This window comes from Ixodes scapularis, unplaced genomic scaffold (assembly GCF_016920785.2).
Source record: "Ixodes scapularis isolate PalLabHiFi unplaced genomic scaffold, ASM1692078v2 PGA_scaffold4__175_contigs__length_147842914, whole genome shotgun sequence".
Lineage (NCBI taxonomy): Eukaryota > Metazoa > Arthropoda > Arachnida > Ixodida > Ixodidae > Ixodes > Ixodes scapularis.
Window position 1 is genome coordinate 92,590,914 of NW_024609879.1, and position 26,239 is coordinate 92,617,152.

At 43.6% G+C, this 26,239-nt stretch overlaps 1 protein-coding gene, 1 non-coding gene and 1 pseudogene across 2 annotated transcripts; 1 reads left to right on the forward strand and 2 right to left on the reverse strand.

The window, feature by feature from the left end:
* Nucleotides 1-1,835: 1,835 nt before the first annotated feature.
* LOC120850200 lies at nucleotides 1,836-15,272 on the forward strand. Its single transcript, XR_006078202.1, has 3 exons — nucleotides 1,836-1,966; nucleotides 8,546-8,600; nucleotides 11,620-15,272. It is a non-coding gene; the product is annotated as an uncharacterized LOC120850200 (transcript).
* LOC120850196 lies at nucleotides 5,655-8,294 on the reverse strand (annotated as a pseudogene).
* A 7,141-nt stretch (nucleotides 15,273-22,413) lies between the features above and the next one.
* Nucleotides 22,414-25,522, reverse strand: LOC121832947 (zinc finger protein 90-like). The gene is made up of 2 exons (XM_042293637.1): nucleotides 25,399-25,522; nucleotides 22,414-23,284 (listed from the first exon to the last, which is right to left on the reverse strand). Exons 1-2 carry the CDS (start codon nucleotides 25,520-25,522, stop codon nucleotides 22,746-22,748), a joined length of 663 nt encoding a protein of 220 aa, XP_042149571.1. The 3' UTR covers nucleotides 22,414-22,745.
* Between the last annotated feature and the right edge of the window lie 717 nt (nucleotides 25,523-26,239).

Here is a 26,239-nt window from a genome sequence, read left to right on the forward strand (position 1 = left end):
ACGAAAAGCTGCGAGTAACAGTATGTATGATCTCTATGGAGTAACACAATCGAAAGGGAGTGCCCCTGGCGCCCCTGTCGCCACGACGTCCCAACTTCTGACTGTGGAGGCTTCCGCGGACTCCCCCACACTGGAGAGCGCCTGCGGGCAACCAGCAGCAGAACAAGCGTCAACATGACACTTTTATGACGTCGTTAGGCGGAAATCGAGGAACCACTTTTTTGGACGCGGTAAACACTTTCTCTCTCTCTCTCCCCCCCCCCCCCCCCCCCCCCCCAAAAAAAAAAAAAAAAAAAAAAAAAAGTTCAGCGGCTTACAGAAGAAAATCAATTAACTAAAATAAAATCTTCTACTGTTATCATATCTCACTAAGCATTCACTTTTGCAAGGTATTTTTTCTTTAGCGTTCGCTAGTTCCAGTTTACAACCCCCTGAGGTGGGTTCCCCACAATGATTCCCAAGCTGCAGGGAAGACATTTTGCTGCCTACCTAAACAGTAAGCGTTTTCCATTCACCGGCATCAACGCACAACGTCCGTGCCGCTACAGAAGCAGAATGCGCTGTCGTTCGAAGCGTATATATCTCCTGCAAGTACCGTAGATCGTATCCCCGTTTCGATCTGGGAGTGACACACGACCGTACGTTGTGTTTTCGATTGTGTGTCACTACTTAGTCGTACTGCACTTTCTAAATTTCTCATTGACAGGTCGAGGACGCGAAGACGTGCACCACATGCTGACTAATTCCCGCTGTCTAAACATACACACATCACACAATTACTTTCTAGTCAGTGCATGCCACATACCGAACTCTTGTTGCCCTCGTATGATAGTTGAGAACAATTAGCTTCGTTCTATATTTGCGCTCCTGTCTTTTTCGCGTCCTATCTGCTTTTTGTCCCTCGACTGCGGGCAGCGTGGAATCTGAACAAAATAATTTTAAGCTCAAAGTCCGACAAAATATTACAGAGAAACTTTGAGGCATAATTCGCTTGTGCTTCATGTGTTAGTCGATTGTTTGCACTTTTTTGCTCGATATTTAGAACGTTAAGCATCAGTTCACACATTCAATCTAAGACTCATTGCAGCTAAGCTAAGAAGGGAAACGTATACTATAGAAATAATAAAGACCTGGGTCTTTAGCGTGCATCACGCAGTAGCTATATAGGACCGCATGTACGCCGAGATATGTAGTATATGTGCATCATAATCGTTAATTCCCATCGTGCACACGCGTTTTCTTGTAGCGCCATTGCGCTAATTCAGAGTTTAACGGACTGTGCACCCGACACAGGCCGCGTTTGGGCGTAAATATTGAGATTGTATAAGGAGTGGACTAAATAAACGAGTTCTGTCTATTTTGTGTCTCTCCGACGTTTTAATGTTTCCCATCTACCCCAGTCTCAGGCTAATCCAACATGGTTAATATTCACCAGCTCGCCTGCACCCTTACGATATATTTTTTTATGATAAATATCGCAGCCAAGAAAGTTATTAAAAAAAAAAAGGGGGGGGGGGGTCAAGATTAGCAAAGGAAAAAAAGCCAGAGGAGGGAAGGAAAAAAGGCGGATTCAACTGTCCGCTTTTATCGTCTGCTGCGGTTACCCCAAAACCGAAAACGGAACAAGTTGAAGCGACAGCCGTTCTTATCCGATGCAATCCACTATACTGGCCAACATAAACTGGCTACATTCTCGACAAAAAAAAAAATTCTATATTTATTGCTATGATTATTTTTGGTACCTAAACAATTTCTAAATTTGTTTCGTTAACACCGACAAAATCGAAATAACAAAGTTCAAGGCAGCAGCTGTTTTTATCCGATCCAATCCACTTGACTGGCTACATATCGAAACGTTGACCCCGACTATGCCCGAACCCGTCTCTTCGTTTATGCGGCTATCATTGAACATATAACTTTTTGTTTCGCCAATATCAAGTAGTAGAATATTCTTCTAAAGCTTGCGGTAAGTGTTTCCCCACGTATTCAGCGTCGCGCCTTGTATTTAATGGATCGCATGAATCCAGTAACGTGGTTTCTTCGAGTGTTTGACAGGTGCATTTTTGGTTTGACAGCGCCCATCAGGCTTTGGTTGTTTTCAAACGATTTATGCTAGCTTCAACAGCATTCATGCTTTGACTTCGTGATTATCGGCTAACATTTGTTATGATTTCAGCGTGTGAAATCTCATGACTAACCAGCTACGAGTCTCATTGCCGTTTAAACAAAACAAAATTGATAAAAAAAAAATAAATAAAAAAAAAGTGTCCGAGCAAGGTTAGCGTTGCGTCTAGACCAGGGGCGTTGGAGCTTTATGGCTAAGGGGCCAGATTAGGTGTCTGTCGTAGTCTCGACGGCCAAAAATATAAATAAAATAAATCAATAATCACTGATGAGCAAAAGTTCAAAGTGGAGTAAAATTAAAAAGGAATCCAAGGTGTATTCATAAAAAAAACCTACATTTGAACAACACGACTTGCGAGTGAAACAGTTGAATTTCGGGTGTTTCGAACGGACCTTCCACTGTGAAGCGAGCCGGAAAAATCACATAGAATGCTCAAACTTGAACCAAATGTGCACTGAGCTGGTCACTGTGAAAAATCTCAAGGCATAGGTACCTTTTAGTAAAAAAATTAGAGCAAAAATCTTGCCAAAGTTTACAGTTAGGCCTGTTCGCAGGCGACTGAGTTACCAGTGCTATTAACTTCTAGCGCAACTCCCGATAGGCGCAGCAAGCAGATGACGCACTCTGTTTGCTTGCTACGCCTGTCGGGAGATGGCGCCACAAGTTAATAACATCCATAACTTGGTCGTCTGGGATTGGGCCTAACATAGGCATTGACAAGTTTTAGAGCACAGCTCTTAGGCGCCCGTTTCCGGCTTGAGCAGCGTCGCCGTTGCCACCAACGTAACCGCGGCAACGTTTCGGCACTGTGCCGAAACATCTTTGCGGGGTCACGTGACCTCAGGGGGTCCTAGGACCCCACGTGATCCCGTGAGGTCATGAGGGTCACGCGACGTCACAAGGATCATGTGACCTCACGGTTACGCCGACACCGATGCGCTCGGGGGGAGTAGCAGGCAGGATGAGGAGGAGGGACGAGGGGTATGCCCTCCCCTCAGTACCCTTCCCTCCTCCTCCTCAAGAGCTGCACTCTAGCTCGGTGTTACAGGGAGTTGTAAACGGCTTTCATCTTAGAGCGCAGCTCATAGGCGCCCGTTTCCGTCTTGAGCGGCATCGGCGTCGGCGTAACCGCGCGGTGCATTATGGGAAATGTCGTATAATGCACCGTACGAGCCCCCCCCCCCCCCCCCCCGGGTCACGTGACCTCAGGGGGGGGGGGGCACGTAACCCCCCCCCCCCCCCCCCCTTCCTGAGGTCACTTGACCCCTTCCTCCCCGAAGTCACGTGGCCCCCTCCCCGAGGTCACGTGACCCCCCTGATGACATCGTCGTCACTGATGACGTCACCGGCATCCGCATCATCATCATATCATCATCACTGATGACGTCACTAATGACGTCACCGGCATCCACATCGTCATCATCACTGATGACGTAATCAGTGACGTCACTGATGACGTCACCGACATCCGCATCGTCATCATCACTGATGACGTCACCGACATCCGCATCGTCATCATCACTGATGACGTCATCAGTGACGTCATCGGTATCGTCATCGTCACTGATGACGTCATGAGTGACGTCACTGATGACATCATCGGCATTGTCATCGTCACATGACCCCCCAAGGTCACGTGACCCCCCCCCCCCGGTACCCTTCCCTCCTCCTCCTCAAAAGCTGTGCTCTAATTCGACATTACAGGTAGTTGTAAACGGCTTTCACTTTTTTTTATTTTGCTTTCATTTTTACGGAAAAATACCTATGCCTTGACATTTCACAGAGTAAGACTGACCTGCTCAGTGCACATTCAGTCAATGTTCGAGCCTTCTATACACATCTGCAAGTACGCCCTCAGGGTGCCACCATCTTGCTCACGTGGGGTGCGCTTATGCGTGGCCATAATCCGATTACTTAGGCGTCGTAATTGGATTATGGCTGCGTCCAAGCATATCCCAGCCGTGCAAGATGGCAGCACTCTGAGGTCGTGCTTGCAAACGTGAATATGCAGACACCTATTTTTTTTTTTTTGGCTTGTTTTACGGGGGAAGGTTTGCTTGGGACACTATATATAGCATATTTGAACATTTAGCAAATTTACATTCACTAAAATCATTATACAATAATTAATTCATGCCCAGTGATTAATGATTCATGCCCAGTGAGAAACTCACTGGGCATGAATCAGACTGCATAGGAATGTTGGCATATTCGCCCGGCAAAACACTAATGAGGATGGCAACACCGAGGATGATATTATGTCATATTCACGACACAGGATCCTAAGCACAATATACATGACAACGCAAAATAAATTTAACGTAGTTACACGAACATGAAAAAGGAAACTAAGAATGGAGATGCCGGTTATGACAGCGGACAATAAATGTGATGCGCAGCTATCGGCGGTACAAGATCTGATACAGATATGAAGTGGTTGGTGAGCCTTGCGGGGGCGTTTCTTTACACGCGCCTACTTTTGCCTGGTAGCGGCGGGCCAGCTGAAAGTAGGCCGCGTACCAGTCATCACTCCAAGGACCATAGCCAGCTGTCGGCCAAATCTGGCCCGTAAGCCGAGGTTTGGGGACCCCTGGTGCAGACAAAACGCTAGAGCCAGCGATACAGTTTCGTCCTGGTGGAATGATAGTAGCCAGTATGGCTCTGGCGGTTTAGGATGGCTTCCAGGTTATACGAGAACTTGCGGATTTGATTTTACTGTGAAAGCTATAGCATCTGATTTACGTGGGGCGGTTGATCGCATCGGCTTGCATCGAGTTGTGAACGCTTCCTCAATTAAAACCACACAAAAAAGAAAGAATTGGATATTGGGCAATTTCTTGCTTTAGAAATGCTACTGAGCAGCTCTACATCATTTCTCTCCTGAAAAGTTAAAAATATTTTTGGGACAGTCAGTCTCGGATACGGTCGCAAAACCGAAACTTTGCCTACAGCGGGCCACATCGGCCACGTTGGCAACGAAGTCGAAGCGATGCGAACAGCGAGCCAACCAAAATGTGTCTTCCAGCTTGGGAAAGGAGGATGAAGAAAAATAAAAGTGAGAGGGACTGATTAGCATATTTTCTGGACCATGCCCTCTCCTCTTTCTTAGGTGTGCACTTCTCTTGTATGGGGTATCGAGTTATCATTACAGGAACATGACGTTGTAGTTACCACGGCGTCATGGTCGCTTACTCCAGGCATAATTGACATAGATTTAACGGCATTTACTTTATTGCATAGTGCCAAGTCTAACACGCTAGAACAGTTCTGTCTTTCTTCTAGGGTTGTCAACAAACTGGTGTAGCTAAAAATCGTTAATAATGTCTAGAAAGGCAGTGTAAATGCTGTATGAGCTACTCATCACCTGGTAACTACTGCGCCATTCAATATCTGGAAGATTAAAATCTCCCTCCAAAAGAACATAATCCACACAATTACTGTGCCCATGAAGTTGTTTATTTCGAGAATAGGATCAACATTACTGTTTGGCAGTCTATAAAAAAAAAAAAAAAAAAAAAACGCTGGCCATTTTGTAAAGAAATTTTGCCCGACGCTGCCTCACGAAAGCCCCTACATAGCGATTGGACGACTTACGAGATTTTCATGCACAAAAAGAGACACTCCTCCTCCACAAGAATTGCGGTATAGATGACTTTATTACGGAGATCAGCGCGGCAAAATCATATGGTTTATTTTTGACGCTACGACAAGAGTTACAATGTCTCGTCTGCTTGTGACACGACAGGATTTTCGTAATTGCTATATGCCACATTCCTTGACACATTGGTCTCCATGATCATACACAAAGGTCTTGTTCCTGATAATCAGCGCATTATATTTTAATTGAAACCTCTCATTCCCATTCCTTGCATACTCTAACAGATGCTTCCATTCAGTACACACTCGCACAGAAAAACCCTCGCCGATAAAAAACCCACTGCCTTTCAGCTTACGTGCTGTCATCAGGCCATTTGTTTTATTTTGAAAACACTGAGGTTTTCAATAATAGTTTGTTTTGCTCTCAGATTGAATCACCGAAGACAATGCCAGCGTTCTGTCAGCTGATTTCAGAGGGCAACCAAGTTTATCTCGACATGTTGATATCACTCGTTCCTCCGATTGTGTCCACGTTTCATTTTGGCCTCAAATACAAAAAAGTTATTGTTCCGTGGCGACTGATTTTCCAGATTATCCTGCTGTATTGCTATCCACTGTACATGAGCTGTGAGGTTAGCTGTGATGGCGTTTGCATTTTGTATGTCACATTGCACTTGCTTCAATTGGGCAAAATCGGTCTCGAGTTCGCTAGCTCAAGATGACAAAGCATTTATAGTTTATTTTCTAGTGATTCCTTAAAGGGGCCCTGCAATCATATTTAAGCGTCTACCTTTTTTGCGGTTTCCACGTCTCTTGGGGTCCGGGCAAGCCAGCGGGCACGGAGAGAGTAACTAAATATCAGTGCGTCATATTTTAACCGGACGACGCGGAAACCACCTCCACCGACGAGGGCGACCCGCGGTACCGAAAGCGCGCGAAATGTGACGTGTTTGGTCCTAGGCTTACTACTGGTCAGAGCCGCTAAAAGCTTTTTCGTAGTCGAAATACAAAATAGAACTGGCGCGACCCGTTTCAATTATTTATAAAAGAAGTTTTTGTTCAGTATTTTAGATCAGAAAAGAAACAAATGCAGTTTATAAAGTACAAAAACAAGAAAAGACCCTTTGACATACCCGCCACCAAGCGGCGGAAAAAACGGCGCATACTAGAAATAACTAGTGGGATGAGGCTACGACGAACGGCCAGCGTAGAGAAGCCCCGGATGTACGCGGCGGCGCTGCGGTCGTATACCGGCTCAACGATCCGACCGGTTCCGAGCGTTCCGAAGGCCTTCGGCGCGGGCCCTGCTGGCGATTTGGCCATTTGGCGGCATAGCAGCGCGAAGTGGCTCCCGTTCTGAACTGATCTTTACCCCGTGTTTGCTGTCGTTTGTGGCCAATGAAGTGTTATGTCGAAATAGTCTTTAATCGCGCAGCAAATGCAATGCCGAGCCGCCCCGGCCGCCCGCTTCATAGAGCCTATCCAACATATGCTTTAGTGGCGCCCTCTCGAGCCGTTGACCCGGAGTGCGGCAACCATGAACGCTCGATGGGCTCACTACCCCTCCTCTAGTTCATGGCCACTCAAGCCAGGACCTACTACGTCATGAAGGAGGTTATTTTTTGCTTGTTTTTGTAATTCTAATTCGCCTAAAGTTTTAAAATAATGCGAAATTTGAGAAAAGAAAAGTTTGATTAAGTTACTAGGTTCAGCGCGCTGAGGTTTGGTGCAAAATAAAACCAGTCAAAAAGTCATTGCAGGGCCCCTTTAACAGTTTTTAGTTCACTAAGATGCGTGACCTGGCCCTCTACAAGTTTAGGAAAAGATGTCAAGGGTTCAAGAACCTGGAGCTCCTGTGCGGCAGTAAAGGGTCCCGGATTCAATTCGACATCTCCGGACGTCAAAAGATGCCCCCTAATTACTGCTCCGACAACCTTACGAGTTGTGTTTTGCCAAGTGTACAAGGCATCAAAAAGACACTTCAAAGGTGTGGGGCACGGCATTGACATAAGAAAATGGTCCCGTGACATTGTGTTGCAGAGAACGAACCTGAAGCAGGAAGATACATGAGCAAAAACGTTCCATGTCGGCACTGAACCCAGGGGAGGTGCCGCGCTGCCACCCCTTTTTGTGCTTATGGTTATCTGACGTTTGCAGTTGTTGCCAGTCAACGTTCACGAAAAAATTAGGAAATTGTGCCGGAATTTCCGCTGTAGGCCATACGGATGGTATACAGCGGCCTGATACCTGGGCAGCCCTCCCTGGTGTCGACTGCAGTCTCTGCCTGGCCTGATGTTGCGTCCCATGTTACATGTCGAGGTCAGCACCTGAAGCTGGAAGACACATGAGCAAAAACATTCCATGTCGGTGCGAAACCCTTTGCGCGAGGAGCAAATTAACATGCTCACCATATACTGTGCCTCTTCTGCAGCACACGGTAACTGCCTTGTTCCGAGTCGGTTACGCACACGTTTGGGCCTTGTGTCATTATGGTCACGTCTGAGGGAAATCTGAGAGATAGGCCTCCGTAGCTCACATATTACCAATGCCAGAATGGCGATTGTCAACCATTTGATTACAACAAATTTAAACAGAATGTTGTTTGCTACTTCTGAATGTTCTCGTAACATACTTACAATAGGCAAATAAGTTGCCCAGAGGTTCATCCCAGAGCAGTCAGTATGTGCTTGTAGCATCTACTGATCCTGTAAAAAAAATGTTTAAATTGTTATTTCCTAATGCTCCTAATCTCACACTGGAACATAAAAAACAGACATCCATTTAATTCCCTAATAGTTGCGGTGCATGACATTTGCCTTGCAGCATCAAGAAACCACAAGAGACGTGACACTGGAGGCACCAATCGCTTCATCATCTGGTGAGTGAGCCACCGATCTCATTTCCAACAAATAAGCAAAGTTTCAGAGTATTGACACTTGAGCCATCTTGGCGCTTAAAATCGTGGTGACCAGTTAACTGAAGCCATATCTGAAATCGGAGGAAATGCTTTTCCGTCCTTCAGAAATGTCAAAACAGTCCACGACAGAGAAAAATAATATCGCCCGAGTTTTCTGTCACCTTATCTAAAGTTCAGGAAGTTGCATTTTTAAATCATAACGGTCGCCGTGCAGCCTCATTCCCCAATCATCCTGTGGACAATGTCCACAGGATAATTGGGGAATGAGGTACCGATACTTTAAGCATACATTTTTTGCTGATTCTACCTTTGCCCGTTCTCTTTTCTCTAATTTTACAGTGTTGATGTTGCATTTAAGGTGTGCTGCGCACACGCTGCAGCTCGCTGTACAGTATGCTCTCAAGCCTACAGTTGCTAGCGACATAGTACAGAAGGCCCGAAAAGTTGTGAAGACAATGAGGTTGTGGACCGTGCTGCTGCCCCTGGCTTCGGAAGGTCAATCTGAAGAAGCCCATCTTGAAATCCGGAATGAGGTGAATTTTGACCGGGACCATGATGCGACGATCGCCGAAGCTGAAACAGTTTTGCTGCGAGTTTATCGCAGGCAATATTGAACACCGCCTTCCTCAAGAAGACTGGCAATCAATAAGGAACGCAGTTGCCTCCCTGGGGCTGGCCGAGGAAGCAACAGTGCAGCTTCAAAGGGAGAAAGGGACTTTGCAGGACTTCTGCGGAGCACGGCTCACGTGTTGAATTGAGACTTTAAAAATTGACACCCCGGTCGCGAATCAGCTGGCCGCTGCCATGAAAAGGCAAGAGAAGGTGTTGCCTGGAAGCCAGATATTCTGTACGGCTATATTTTTGTATCCACAATGCCATGTCATGTTAATAAGTGAGGAGAGGTCCAGAACAAAGCAACATCTGCTGCTGGCGTGGAAGAAGCTTCGCCACTTAAGAAGACGTCCTGCCACAGCAACCTCAAGCACCGTGCACAATGGGGAGTTCCACTTGCCCTGATGACGACCTCGAAGCATTCTTTATGTAAAAAGAAGGCGGCTGCCTGAAAGCATTTAGCGACCAATCTTCGATGTTCGGAAAAATGCCCTGAATTAGCGAGGGCAGAAATGTCATGGAACTTTGTAAAAAGGAGAAGTCCCGGCACTTTGAATCATATTCACTCGCTGTCGTTGCCCTTCCAGTGCCGGCCACGCAAGTTAGCGTGGAAAAGTCCTTCTCGGGGTAAAGCGACTGAGCCCGAACACACTAGATGGCGTCCTTTTCCTCCGGTCGTTTCACACAGCCAAGGGAGAGCGTACACATCAGTACTGTTCTGCCTGTACATGTAACAATTTTTGAGATGCAGTCGTCCATTTTTGCAGTCGATATAATTTCAGTAGACAGACGGATTACGCAAAAGCAAATAATTAAGCACTTATTTTATACCATACTAATCCACTTCATGGTATTAGAGTTGTGTTAATATTCGGTTGAATTTTTCTCTTTTCCTCGAACCATTGTATGAACCTGTTTAAACTGATCCGATCTGTTATTTTTTTCGCTTCGGAGCTGAACCTGAACCGAACCGAAATATTTGAACCGTAACCTGAACCAAACTGGAAAGAGTTCCGGTTCGACATCCTTCTTAATAGACCCTTTTCTAAATCCTGTCAAGCAACATTGGCGGTCGCCATTTCTTGGGCAGAAAGCATCACGATTCGATCAGAGTCCCCGCCGAACTCCGACGCAGCACCCGTTTTCGGTACGAGTTCAGCAGAGTTTGTGCCAAATGTTGACGTAGCCTTCGTGTTTAATACACGCTTAGGATGCGTGCCCAAAGAACGGCTAACTCGGATAATTGGCGGAGCAGCTACTGGATGGCGTACACTTTTGAAAAGGGCCTATTCTCTGGACCAAGCGTCCAGCGTGCTCCCATCGGTTGCATTACCTCCGTACACAGCGCACAAACAGTTGTGAATGTTTTCCACAGTTTATTTCTGTGCCACTAAGAATTCGGTAGGCCTTTTGCCAAATTACCCGAGCATGTAGGAGAATGGTGGGAACGTAAATATGTGCCCCGAATGTGCTCGCACTTTCTTTTTTAGAACTTTAAAGAACCGTCGAGGCTCGTCCACACACATGCGTTTGCTTACGAACGGGTTCTTGTGATCTCTTAACAACGAGATATTGCAGTGGCACGGTGGCACCATCTATGGGGCGGCTCTGGAACTGCGTTTCAGTAAAGCGAAGGTTTTGCTTTATTTGCGAGATCAAACATACGTATTGTGTACGAGAAATGGTTGTTTATAACATTGTCCAAAGTTTTCAAGCTAGTAAAGAATGCCACGCGAAAAAAGTGGGAAATACCCGGAAAGCGCAAGTGTTTCACTGCTACCCGACAGATGAGTCTGTGTCTGACATGTCGGACACGGATGCCATTTTCACAAAATACTACTACGGAAGTGCCTTCTGTGCGACGACTGTAAGGTTGTGAAACTTTGTGGAAAGAAGCATTTCACTGACTGATTTGCTGCGACGCAATTTAGACGCTTGATCTGCGAGAGAGAAAATTTGAAAATGGGTTGTATTTTTGTTTGTATGGAATAAATGTGAGTAGAAATTAGCTTGCATTGGGCCGAAGTGGATGCTATAATAATTCATGTGCTATCCAGTAATGTTGAAGCCAAATAAAAAATTTACTGATGCAGGAAGGTTGTCTGTATAGGTCGTTGAGATAGTGTCATGATCCGGTTTATCCGATGCCCATTGCTAAGGCCGAGGACAAAAAAAAATGGGCATATTAGAGGCAATTGTAGTTGCGTTAGAACTGTAATTGTATTTATAATATTTGTCTTTGCGTGCTCCACAAGAAATTTTGTTTGCTGGGATTAGCCTTTAGGGTGGATATTAGCATGTTATACTTGAGGCTTCGATTGCAGGAGTGAATGCCTTTCATATATTCATTTTCTTCTAAACATTGCAGGTCATTTTGGGCAATCTCTCAGAAGAAAACGCTGTGAATCATGCATCACTTCCTCGGGAAAGCGGCGACCCACCAGCATAGTCAACTTTTGGAACCACGAGACCTTTTTGTAGTGTATCATTGATCTGAATGGAGAGGCAGTTTAGAATCAAATTGCTGTGGCTTGGTTTTGACATACTGCAACCCTATTTTACTAAACCCACTGAGTCTTATTCAGTGCCATTCATGTAAATGGAGAATGTGATCCAGTGTCTATGCCTTTATCCTTTCGGATGCTAGCAAATTCTCCCACTCGAGCTTGTGCTTTTTGTTTTAACTTGTTTTTATTTTTTAAACTTGTCACAGAGTGAAGACGGAGCTTTCACTACACCCATGCCACTGAGTGCAACGGTATCCACGTGGCATTACTGCAGCTGGCAGAGCTGCTGTAGTTGCTCCAGTGGCACACTTCGTCGCACCATGTGGAGACCAAAATGGAGCTCACCAATGGTTGCATGTGGCATTAGTGTGCAAGCTGACAACCTGTTAAACATGGATCTAAGATAGAAATGCACCAATAGATTTATATAATTCGGAGTGGCATCTCTTGATTTGAGAGCAGACGACACTTCAACAGTGTTTTAGTTTAAGAGAACGTGTGTGTTTTTTGGTAACAACAGATAAATTGGTATATATGCCGTAAGATACTGGGCAAAAGCGCCACTTCATTCGAGCGCCCTCTATTAACATTTACTCAACTTGGGAATTCTGCAAATGGTACGTTAAGTGCCCGATTTGACTGGGCAAGTGTCCATGCCTAGAATAACCCAGTTTTCAGTAAAAGTAAGGTAGGCGCCCCCCTGGGATTTTACGATAAATGTTTTTTTGTGAAACCGTAAATTTTTTAATGGCTGTCTCGCACCATTAATGTCATGGCCCGATGACATCAATGGTATGTTCACCTATGACACCAGTGCTGATCAGCACTGATGTCATGGGTGAGCAGTGATGCCTTTCATCTTTGTGCAGCCTATACTGCGTTTTACAGCCTTGACAAGCTACTTTCAGTTAGAAAACATAACTGCTTTGATTCCATGATTTCGTGCCAAGAGAGCCTCGGATGGCGAAAGGGACAGCCCCCTCTCAGCAAGGACGGGTCGGACGGGTGACGAAGAAAGATCCAGCTGCAAATGTAGAAAGAAATGCCAGTGTTGCTTCTGCCCTTACTCCAGCCACATTGTTTCTGAGATGACGGTACAGAAAATGACATAGATTCCACAAGGGTGAAAGGCCATTGCAGTGCTAGGTTCACCAAAGAGTTTGCACAAACCTCCAGCTTGCTATGCCATTGAAATGTTCGTACAGAAAAAATAAATTAGTGTGGACATGTAAAAGACATCTTTGCTCTGTACAACTTTTTGTATCACCAGACAATTTGCATGGAAGAGCAGCCACACAAGTATTAGCCCAGTGGAAAACCAGTTACAAGACATTTAAATGAGCACCAGAAGTGTAGACATCTAAAAGCTACTATCGCATGACGTTTGTATAGGATGTTTTCTCAGAAAAGTCATCAGCAGCTCCCTGGTGCGTTTAATTGCTGCTAATGAGCCCTGGTGGTTAAAATTTCATGAATGGTGGTTGCTGCGTAGGATTAAATATTTGCAGTGCTTGCCCACAATCTTCTGTTGCCCATTATCTTGTGTTGAGTAAATAAAAAAAAATTAATTCTCGGAAGCTCTTTTGAAATTTTGCATATAAAAACTGTGCTGGTGTTACAGGAAGCTGTAACTGCAATATATAGCCACCTCGGTGCCTTTGAGGCAGAGCACCAGCTTACGGATTCCTAGGTGGCGGGTTTAAACCCTGGCCGGGGTGCCTGTGATATGACGAAGGCATATTGCGGAGAAGGTGCCATGTAACCGAGATTTCGGTTGCACATCGAGAGATCCCCAGGCGATCAAGATTAATCCTGCCCTCTGCTGGGACATATTAGACGCCCTTCTTTGGTTTGGCATGTAAAACCCCGAAACTTGTTGTTGCAGCTGCACTGTGCACACTATTGGTATAAAGTAAATTTAACGATTGTTAATTTTTTTTTTTTTTTTTTCAATTATAAACATTAGTTACTGCCCCTGCAGCTCCAGAAGTGTTTGCAGTCGTGCAATTCGTAGTAGTAACAAAGCATACTTGTTTCTAACTTGGGAACTTTGTTTTTTATATATAGGTACACCATTGGTCAGTGACAGCTTAAGCGTTCAGGGAAAACTCCTCCCTCCCCCTTTTACTTTAGCAGAGCAAACACGAGAGGAGGCAATCTCTTCAGCATCCGCTCTGTTAAGGTGGAAAGAGGCGAGAGGAGCTCGCCAATAGATTTCTGAGAACAGTTTTTACTGTTTACAAAATGAAAGTGCCTTGGAGATGTACATAAAATCTATGTATGGTGTAGTTGTGGTTGACACTATATGAAAGGATTTCCTTGGGTTACCTTTAATTTCTTATGTCTGAAGTTTTTTTTTTGTATTGTTAATAAAGTTTTTCTATTGGTTGAGTAATGGCAGTAGTACACTTTTGTGTGATTTGTTTCATGTGGTGGATCACTGGAAACAAACTTCTCTGTCCATGTCTAATTTTCTTTGTATGACATGTTGTACCCAACCCTGCAATAGCTTTCAGTGGACAGCCATCAATATGTCTAATCAAAAGTATTGTCATTTTGTTAAGGGGTCAGACTGGATGTCACCTTCTGCCAAATTATGTATTACTTAGTGTTTTATTCCAAAACTTTCTGTGTGTTCCAGTTGTGTATATTGTCAGTGTACTGCGTATGTTGTCTCTGCATGTGCAACCGATTTCCTTTGCACATGATGCATTTCCCATCTCTGCTATAGCTCCCAACTGTAGAAGTGTCACAAACTGTGTGAACCTGCAGTGTTCAATGTTAAAAAAATCGAAGGGAACTAAAAGTATGCCTATTTCACGTGCCTCCCCTACAGGGCCCATCAAGATAGCCTCGGACGATGACTGGCAAGACTTTGACTACGACGACGATAGCAACCGCTTCTCTTCCCAGGAAGGGTGGTACAGGCCGCGATCCGGGAGGAAGGCGCACCCGAAGAAGGGTCGGCACAAGTGCCGTTTCTGCTCGTACTCGCGCAACTGCAAGAGCAACATTGTCATGCACGAAAGGACTCACACGGGGGAGAAGCCGTTTGGCTGCCGCTTCTGCCCTAAATCGTTCAGGCAGAAGGGTCAGCTGGTGTGTCATGAGAGAACGCACACGGGCGAGAAACCCTTCCAGTGCCCCATCTGCCACCGAGCGTTTGCTCACGTGAACAGCTTGGCGTATCACAAAAAAATTCATGCAGAGCAGATGAGGGTCGTGCAGCTGTAATGTCCAACAAACAGCGTTTGCACGAAGCAGTGGTTTAACTCTTCGTCAAACAAAGAATGAGCCGAGTGAACCTATACGCTTTAAATGTCAGTTTAGTAGTCCGCATACCTTGCAAAGCCGAAGTGTACTGTTCCGAGAAAAGCCTTATGTCTAGTGTTTTTGCAGCCATTCTTTCGTGCAATCAGTAAATTTTTGTGTGTAAAATAATGTGTAACTTCTTGCGGAGGGCAACTGTAGGTGACGAGATATGCATATCCAAATAAAATGTTTGGAGTTAAAACCTGTGTTGTGTGACTGGAGCTAGCCCCATCAGTGATATTGTGCACAGCAATGCAGCTCTGGTCTGGGGAATGGGGCCTTAAATGGTGGATCTTGATTTGTCACCAATATAATGCAAAGAAAGTTACTAATATGTGCAGATACATCACACATCACAAATACAACAAATATTTGGACCCAAAGATGCAAAACATATTAATACTAAATTGAGCTGTTCATGTACATTTATAACATTAATGTAACGTTAAAAAATTGTAGCAACAATCCTTTTAATAGCATGGAACTCGCACTTTGATTGCCCCATTACAAAACCAACTATAGTTTATCGTGTATGCTTATAAATAGAGACTAATATTAATCTTCATATATTCTGCTTTCTCAGTCATAAATGTGAAAAACATTACCCTCTATCTTTGAAAGTAATATAGCATAGTCTCGCATGCCTGCCCTGTCAAAAGACATTTCAGAATGACTGTCGGGAGTCATGGAGTCTGCATGAAAAAAGTACTACCCACGTTCATGTTGCAATTAGTTGTATTGGCTCCGACAAGAAATTTCACAGCAGATTACAGATGACGCACATCACTTGCACCAAAAGGGCAACATTTAAAAATTTTATTTTGAAAATACTAGACGATTTCCAGCAGCTGTGCATGGGCGGCGCCATAGCCAACCTTCAGTTTTTGTTTCCTCTTTTTCCGTTTACTTCACTTCATCATTGCCACAGCAGGACAGGCTATTGCCACTTTAGGTGCTACTGTGTCCTCACCAGCATAGGCCTTTGTGGAGGCTTGTCAACGCCTGCTTCAGTGGCTCAACATCTTGGTAAGACGAGAAGGTCGGCAACGGCGGCTGTAATCGGGCACATGTGTAAAGCGTCTATAAAACGAAATGAGCAATTTTAGCAGCACAACTTGCTATGTAGGTGGGCTTTTCTACTAGCAACACATAAAGCCAGCATGTAAGCAAACGGATATGCTAGTAAACGTGATGCCTCTGACTCTTAGATTGTCAGACTGCAATTCATTTCCGACACCTTAAAAGGTCAAATTGTGGGTTCTTTTTGTGATAAAAACACATATACTAGGTGCTTGCAGAAAAAGGGCATGCTGAATGAGCAGAGGGTACCGTCCGGAGTTTATGCTTTGTTGCACTGCTTCCCTGCCTTATCGTGAGATTGCTTCCGAGACCATGCAATGATTTGGAGACGTCCGACCTTTGAAAGATTGAAGAAAAAAAAAATCTCAAAAGAAAACAAACACGCAGGAAACATGGGAGATCTGTGGAACTTATTTAAATTCAATTTTGGACCTTTTTTTCCATGAGACATTTGTTTATTAGATTGAATTTTCGGCATGAGCCAGTTTGCCTCGGCCTCTCTAGCTATTTGGTCCGTCTAAATAATCATAACTTTTTCCTTCTTTTGCACAAATTGTAACTGCATTGTGCCTCTTATCCAAAATTAAAAAAAAAAAAGAACTTGAAATTAGTTTATTTTAAGCCAATTCTATTACAGGTTTAACTCGGGCGGCGGAGAAAAGCTCATCGGAGAAAAGCTCACCGGAGATAAGCTCACCGGAGATAAGCTCACCGGAGAAAAGCTCACCGCGAAACCAGCAGAGCATGTACATCAATCTTGCTCTACGTAGCGCGCTGACTTGTGCTGACCTGGTGCTGACGGACACGCAGCGCCATAAAGTGGCCAATTGTTGAAACTGACGCGCAGCGTCAGTTTTAACGACCGGCCACCCCATGGCGCTGCGTGTCCGGTGAATGGAAGCCTGGTCGACGTGCACTAGCCAATGGGATTGCAGTGGTGTAAACGACGCCGTTGGCTGTGGACGCGCACTAGCCAATGGGATTGAAGCAGTGTAAGAAAAGCCGTTTGGCATGGTTTCAAGGCTGATGACGTCGGCTCGCTCCTTGAGACAGTTAATGCTTTCGCATTAAAAAAATACTTTTACTCTTCTGTCTGGCTGCTGTCAGTATTGCTAAACTGGTAAAAGCAGGAGCACCTTTCTCTTCCATAGCACAAAGCTGCCACACTGAATACCATGCTAGGTTTCTTACCGTGTTGTACAAAAAAGTTCAACAAGAAAGACGGTGCTGTGCTTGTTTCATGTCCATTTGGGGGTGCCATGATTCAACCAAACAGTTCAGGTCCACGAATAAATGGCACACAATGAGACACGTCGTACAGTCATGATGAGACGACTTCATGAAAAACCTTGCACATAAGCACTAGCAGTGTGGGTTAATCGGTCTGGTGGGCACATGCTTTGGTGGATCACCCTACCTAAAACAAGTCAAAAACAATTATTTCAGTGCGAGAGCTCAACTCAGAGTTGAACTCTGGTTTGAGCTGTAAAATAGGCAACCAGAATAACCGTCTCATCATTATCAACACTTTTTGTCCAGTATCAATAGATGAATGACAAATTGTGAGTAGAACCAAAAGACAGCCATAGGGCTAAGTCACATATATAGGCAACAGCACTGCATATTGGTCATCTTCACTTGGAACGCAGTTAGAAAGTCACAATAAGATCACACTCTAAAAGACAACTGATCATCGGCGGTGAGCAGCCCTGTGTCAAGGCGAACAGTTCTAACTCCAATTCATCAATGTAAAATTTTTTTCAAAGTGCAATTTTTTTCAGGTTAACAGGGGTTCAACTTGCAAAGGAAGAATATTTGTGTGATAAGATACAGAGCTAAAGTGCAACACCAGCATTTATTAGAGTTTATTTGCTCAATAAGAGAGCCAAAGCATGGCGAAAGGCAACAGGATGAAAGTTTTCCTGTAGACCTTATGTTGGAGCACACTATAAATAACAATCCAATTATACAACTCTACAAAACGACAAGAGCTTCGCTAATTCCATTACAAGTTGTAAATTATGCTTAGATGAAGCAATATCAAAGAATGACCTCATGAATCCAATTTACCACATTCGGGTGAATTGAGCCTCCCCTCCATGAACTTTGGCACTCTTCAAGCTTTTACTGGCACTTGTGCTGGAGTATGACCAGTTGCATTACGTCTCCTCGCATTCCACTACGTGTTACACACACCTCGATTGCCATAGTAATTAATAGTCTCATCCTAAGCAGTCAGGAGCAGTCACACAACACAGTCGTTCCTACAAAGCGTGTGTTTCCAGGGTTAATTTTTCTTAGAATTAGGGGGTGTTTTTATCAATGGCAATCAGTTCGTCGAACGACGTTTCATTGACAGATTGTTTCGTCGACATGCGACATTTCATCAACAGTTTGTTTCATCGAAAGGCTTCCCGCATTCGTTCCATCGACAGCCTTGTGACGATAACTGACTTCCATACCTATGGCACCCATCTACTACCCACGCACCTTCCGACTGGCACAACAACCGACAAATGGCGGCAGCGTCCTCGGCACAAGCTTACTGCCCAGCTGCGTCAAAAGCAGACAATGTTTCTGAACCTAAACGACACGCGCTCAATAAAACAAACAAAACCGATGGCTTGTCGAGTAATTTCAGCTACATGTCTGCTTCTGGTGCGACCGGGTGGTAAGCCTGTGCCAGGGCCGCTGCCGTTATCTGTCGGTCGTTGCACCAGTCATGGATAGCAGATAGGTGCCGTAGGTAGGGAAAATCAGTTTTTTCACTTCTTACTCACATAGGTTTGTTCTATGAAATTTTCATATGATGCTTCCACCACCTTCAGGCATCTGTGGCAACTTGTAGCGTGATACAATATTGAGCCGATTTAAGCGATCACTTTAACGGCTTTATTCAGATAGCACTTGCTACCAATACCAGACAGTATCTTCTCACTGACAAGCATCTAGAAAGAACTTCTCCCTTTTATCTGAAAAAGACCTGAATCGGAGTTTTGTTAGCCTTTTGATGCCACCGTTAAAATCGAGAGCAGCACGAAATTATCCATAATGCAAAGATCCTTTATGACATGCAAAAACACAGTTTGCTTTTCTTGTAAATACCCTGCGCACTCTGGAATATTAATACATCACTGCACACCAATTTTTGCTGTGTCAGCAATTTTGTCTGCCTGTGCACGCCGGCTCAAAAATGACTTTTATCACCTCACAATGATGATGAAATAGAAGTCATTTTGTGAGCCCCCCACAGGATGGCTCTCTCCTCCACCTTCACCTGCTGAGTGCAGAGAGGAAAAAAGGTACAGAAGAAACAAATAGAGAGGAGGGTTCCTAAAATACTGCAGCAATGGCTGTCTAAATTTCGTGTCATAGCATACGTTAACTTTTTTTTTGGGGGGGGGCGGGGGGCATATTTGGTATACTATTGGCTGAAATTGTGTTTTTCGGGAGTTTATATGCCTTTGAGGTAGGGTAACCATAATCTACAGCATAGAAAACGGGGCATCGTGGAGGGCGGGACATTGTGGTGGTGAGGGGGGGGGGGGGGGGTGCAAGCAAAGCAGGAGCGGGGAGAGGGATTGGAAGAAAAAGCAAGCTCTGCTACTATTTACTCTACTGTATAAATGGACACTTTCCTGAAATTCTTCGTTTAAGTGAGTACACAAGCTCTTTTCTTCATTATTCATTTTTAAACCAAACCGAGGCAGGCCAAATAGTATAGAAAAGTGATTCAAACTAACATCTCTGCAAACAGAACATATCGACGGTGGAACCACGGAAAGAGCTACAAATTTACTCTATGGGAGGTAACATTTTAATGTTAATTTGTATATAATGTATCATGTATTTTTTTTTATTTCTTCCACTTGCTTGGCACTAATTTCGCGAGTATGCACACACATTCCCACAAAAACGAGACGAGGCTTCACTGAAAGAAAAAAATTATGGTACGGTAGAAATGCACCCCTAAAACGGTACTGTGTCAGACAAAACGGGATGTCTGGTCTCCCTACTTTAAAAGACAGTGAGCTCTCAGCGGTCTTGAATGTGGTTATCCCATATAAGTTGAATTCCCCCTACATACTGGAAGTTTGGGCAAGGAACACAAAAATACCTGAACTGGTCCTATCTTTTCCAATTTTCAACAAAAACCCAACTCAATTTTCATTGCAAATCTTTCTGCCCAACATTTAACAATCATCACAAACAATAAAAAAGAAAAGCATGTCTACGTGTTCTGTAAAGAGTAGAGGGTGCAGCAAAAGTCTTTAGCTAATTTTAGCATGGTTTAAAGAAAAACGGGTCCCCCTGTTTAGAAAGAAATAAAACATTAAAGACATTGCCAATTAGGAAATCATATAAAAGTAAGAAGATAGAAAAATACTGCTCCTCAACAGTCATCGCTATAGGGGTTCATATCACATGAGCGAATGACGTTTCAGCGAACAGTGTTATTTGAGCGAATCAACATTTTAGCGAATAACGGGGACGCACGTTAACCCACCCCCCGCACAGCATTCACATCGCTTCACAGCGACAGTCTGCGGCGGCTCATTACAAAAATGTAAATTCATGTGGTCCACCCAAAAACGCCGCTTCGCAGCAATCGATTATTTGCTAAAGTGTCTTTCGATGAAAAGTCGGCGTTTGCTAAAACGTTGTTCGACCAAGTGAGTGCCACCCTCGCCAAAGTCACCCTGAAGAGCCGAGTAGGCCTCAAAAGATGGAGTCCCTAGTTTTAGGATTTTGTTGGTTGTCGTCCTTTAATTATTATTATTATTATTAGAAAATCATTTAGTACACACTTTCAGGTGCTCAGTGATGGATGCCGCATTTGACTTTCTGTAGCAGGTTTTGTAGTAGGCAAAGCTTTGATTTGGAACAGCCAACAATGCTTTTTGAGCAGATGTCAAAATCTGCTAACAGATAGCTTGAAAAAAAAAAAAGTTGCATTAATAAACGAGTTTATTTTTGAAAATGACTGAGGGTTCCTCTTTCATACCGAAGCGTATTACTTGTTACCTTCTGTAAAAAGAATACATAGAATGCAAAAGGAACACACAGCATCTTTTCTAGAAATAAGGCTCAGGTCAGAGTAAGTTCTGTTTACAATGGGCATTTAAAAAAAATTGTTGAAAAATGAACCGTAGCGCAACGCTTCAGTTGACATAAAACCTCTCTCTCTTCTCTCTCTTTTACGCACGAAGCTGCTTTAGCCTGTAAATATAATTTCTTTAAAATGCTGGCAAAAACAGCATATCCTCTAAAACTTTGCATTAATTAATGCTGCAACTTTGACCAACGAAAATATGTCCCCCAAGTTTTATGAGCCCATCAGTCAAAATTCTAATATAAACTATAAAAACAACCCCTCGCAAATATCATGAAAACCCAGTCTGCAGAAGTGCTTTAAATGTGACACTGTGCTTCAGCCCTGTTGGAGCCAGAGTTGAGTCAGAGTTCACTGCCCTTTGGATTGACTGCTGGAACTACATTGATTAGAATTCATTCAAATTTAAATCCACATTTCTTTTCTTTTTTTTTTTTTGCACTTTCCTGGTACAGCTTTTCAGAGGTCAACCTATAATCAAGACCAAATAATGTCGACCTGTAATAGTATTGCGCACAATTTTCGAGCTCACCATGCTAAGACAGGCACTCCTCCATCTTAGCTGTTGCTCCTCACACAACAGTGCAATGCGGTGAAGGTTGACATGTGCGGCGCTAGTGCCACGGTACACTGTGGTCACGGCAGGGGGGCATTGGCAGACATGATTATCGAGTGATGTCATGAAGAGCAGAAGACCCTAGTTCACTCTTATCACAGCAGTCACCATCCTATTTCAAAAATCACTCTGGTGACAATTAGCTCTTGACATTGCCAACATCACATGGGATTTCAGACAATGACGCGACGGGTGCAAGTCAATGAGCAGCTGACACTACGAGCTGCTGGGACCAATAAAACAGTGTCAAAAGCGCAATATTGTGGCATTTGTCGTCTTTCTCAGTGTTCTTTCATTGGTAAAATCAACGAAGCGCAGGGAGCGCCCCGTGACTTGCGCTTTTAGTATTTGCGTTTGGGTTATAAGCATTTGAGCATTTGGCCGTGCTTCGACCTAAAATTAAACAAAGCATACAGTGAGTAAAGATGCTTTGAAATAAATATCTGTACCGTTTTTCTTCTTTTACACTTTTTTTAATATTAGGGTCAATTAACATTAGAATGTTTTCTTTCATTTGTGTGAGCCTATCTCCGTGCAAGTGTGGCACAATTCTTAGCAAAAACGGCATTTTGGTGCGAGATGTGGCAAACACATTTAATGCAAAATGGCGCATTACTGCCATAATTGGCTGTTAGTCTTGCACTGGATTTTAAGGATTAGATCTCTTAAAAAGATTATAAGGGTTCAAGTTCTAAAAAAACCTTTCAAGACATGCCTGTACTGGACCGCCTCGCTATGTAACTTCGTATCAGCATAGCCAAATACTAAATGTGCACATTCTTGGGGTACAACGAGAAAGTAGGCCATTTCTAACTTCAAAATAAGTTATATAAATCTTAAAAACTTTTCAAGGTTTGTTGAATAACTCATCCCCAGTGTGTCTTTTCATGGAGCACCAAGTTAGACCTGTGTGGGATTGACTTCTTGCACGTCTGACACTCGAAGGGCTTCCCCCTTAGGTGCATTTTTTCGTGATCCCTTAGGCTGACCTCGAGTGCAAACGCCTTGGAACAAAAGCGGCAGCCGAGGTGCTTGTGCTCCATGTGAACCTCCTGGTGGATTGCTAGGGACCAGGAGCGAGCAAATGCTTTCTGGCAGAGCTGGCAGCGGAAGCGCCTGCCACCAGTGTGGATCCTCAAGTGATCCGCCAAGCTGTCGCTACGGACAAAAGCCTTGTGGCAGATGCGGCAGACATAGGGCTTCTCCCCAGTCTGCTTCCTCTCGTGCTTGGTGATGTCGCTGATGAGGTCGCTCGAGTACGTACAGAAGCTGCATCGGTGCTTGCCCCTCTGCGATTGGCTGACTCCTCCATGACTGGCTCCTACTGGCCAAGAGGGAAGAGTGCTCCAGCTACCGCCAAAGTTGAACTGCTCTCCTTTGGTGTTGGAGGCTGTCTCCTCTTGCTCTGTTGGGAAAAACACCACCACATCAAAGACTTTGTTTTTAAATAACGGCACTTGTTAAAAAATGCTTAGATTCCCATCAAACTTCTGTGAATGGCTTCGCTGAGCTTTAGGCCTAAATGAGGCTCCAATGAAAAAACAGTGCCTCATATATTTAGCAGGAAAGGGATGCATGCTCAGTCTGTCATGTCACATCTGTCCGTGACACTACATCTGTTTATGATGTTGCATTGCTCTTCAGAATCACCCCCATGGCAAGCAATGAATTCTTCATCAAAAGAGCAGATGAGGTAGGCAGTTTTTGCCTGCTGGTGGATCTGTCGGCTGCAGCAACTGAATGGGCTGTGATCATTAGGAAATTAGTTAACGAAGACTTGCTACAGTCAAGCCCAGTTATATCACACTCGGAATTTCTAATTACAGTTTATATCGTGAGACGCAGCTTGAGTCCCGCTCAGCTCGTACGCTGGTTTTGGCAGTGATTTCTTACCCTCAGTTTCAAGTGAGACTAGCCGGCCCAGCAGCGCATAGCCGTAGCCTTCCCAAGCGAAGCGTACCAGACGCGTGACATTATCTCGTGATGGGCCTATCAATGCAGTTTTGCCATGCTGGCCGTCCATATAGATAAGCGCAACTTCTGAAACAACATTTTGAGAAAACCATTTATAGGGGGTGCAACTTGTAGACAAGAAAAGACTGTTAGCCTTTTATAAGAATGCACACAAAACTGCATCTTTCTACTTTAGCTAAAGTTTTTTTTTTTTTTTTTTGTTACTATTGCAGGGATGTTATGGCCCAAGTCATTTTGGAGAACCTTAACTAAACTAACTAAAAGACAATGACTACTTTACCTTTTCACTTCTTTGCAACCTCTTGTTAGCATCTACTGTACGGCAGGCTTGATTCCCTCAAACACAAAAATGGCTGTTTTGTTGCACACAAAAACACTATAAACTGCTGTGTATAGTTATTGTAGTGGTATAAAATAAAATGTAAACCAAATAGTATATTCCTTTGAAATAATTTTGGACCAGTGTAATCTTGAGCACAAAAGTTGATGTCTTATAGAGTTCTAAATGTTGTAATAAAACTTAACCTGTTAAATAAAAAAAAAACTTTTTTTATTGGATTATGAAATTACGCTTTATATGTAGAACTCTATGATAACAAAAATCAACATATGAATCATAATATACTATTTGAAAACAATCCAGCCAAACTGGTTAAGCATAGTCCCAAGACTCCTTCCACTGCTTCATCTAATTTAGTTTTAATTCACTTTATTGACTGTATCTCAAACTCGTAATACCTATATAAAGATGGTAACTAAACAAGATAGTTCAAATTAAGAATAAACCTACAGAGAAGTTCATATAAATTTCCTTACAAGTACCCTTGCTAGCTATAGAATCTGAAATATATATATCCAGAACATTGCAGTCTCTCATAAATAACAGCAGCAGTTCTATAAAAAAATTTTTACTGCAAAGTAAAAATAGAATAAAACTGCAATAGTGCAAAGTAGAGTTGTTACATTAATGCTCGCCAAGTTATCTCCCTTTTATTTATAATGTACCCGAGGCCTGTGATTTTAACATATCCCACTTTGGGGGAGTGCTTTCCTCTCAAAGCCATTTTTTCAGTACAAATGGTTTTAGCACAAATACAAAGTATATTCAGGCAAGGTAAGCAAAATCGCGGAGCTTACTTTGTGGCTGTTTCACTGCATTACACAAGGAGGCGGTAAGAAGCACACTCGACAAAGCTAACTTACCCGCCAGAGCAGACTGCGAACATGACTTGATTTTTCGAAAATTTAGAGTACTGTCAGTGTTCGACAGAGAGGTTAAATCATACAGTGTGTTATTTTCGGCAATAATCAAAAGTTCTGAAAATTTGAGCAAGCCTACCATAACGATCTAAACAAGTAGGGGAGCCTCAGCCTACTATATGTTTTCCATTACTCGCAAGCATGCATACGTACATGTCAAGCATGCATGAACGCTGGTGCATTACTCGCACGACATCCAACCTAATTGTTCTCACTTAGCTCACCACTCCAAGTACTATTTCAGTGGCATACTTCCACAACAGGGATGTGGAATGACAACCTCACCTTTCTTTATTGGACAGGACTGGTTGTCACATTCCTCTGGTTGGACTTGATTGGCTGCTGGATTGCTGAAATTCTTCTTGAACAGTACTTCCCACACTTCGTCTGAAAAGAAGCAGAACAGCATGTCGAATTACATTATACAAAAAAGGGTTCCAGTCAACAAGAAAAACTGCATAATGGAATATATCTAGACAAACTATTTTATAAGATGCTGCACACATAACTGCTAATAAATCAAGGGTAACAAGGGCAGGCATAAACTTTGCTGTATCAACAGTGGAACAAGGTCGAATAAAACATGTTCATAAATTTATAAATGCCGAAGAAAATTAACAACTCGAAGTTTGCTACATCGTTTACGACGTGGATTTGTCCCGTTTACTCAATGCTGACAGCTCAAAAGAATGGCTAACCGATTTGCTTTTCTAGTGTTATCAACGAAAGAAACCAGACAAACTGCAAATTGTGACAAAAGGAGCCCAAGCAAGCATTTCCGATTTTTCCCCCCCATTTATCTCACACTTGAAAAGGCAACACCAAAAAAATTACTACAACAGAATGTGCAAAATGTGGCATCAAGTAAGATTGTAAAATTAGGTATACAAAATTAACATTGCCTGACTAAAATGTGACAAAGCCTTCATGAGTTGTTGCCACAAATTCTGGCGTGCAGTGTAAACGAGCACCACCTCCACAAGAAGAAAAGATGTTAATCGAGAACCAATGCTACCACTACGTTGCTTTTGTTTGGTTCACAAACTAAACAGCTGCTCTGAACAGAAACAGCAGGCGATGATTGGGCACATAGCTCCTTGGTAGCTCCTTCCAAAAGCACTCCTGA

Bases quoted from the DNA above. Each gene is read 5' to 3' on its own strand.
- LOC121832947 (XM_042293637.1), bottom strand. From the start codon at position 25,522: ATGCTGTTCTGCTTCTTTTCAGACGAAGTGTGGGAAGTACTGTTCAAG. The intron at 23,285-25,398 runs GTGAGGTTGTCA...TTTTCCCAACAG, and splicing joins GTCCTGTCCAATAAAGAAAG to AGCAAGAGGAGACAGCCTCC.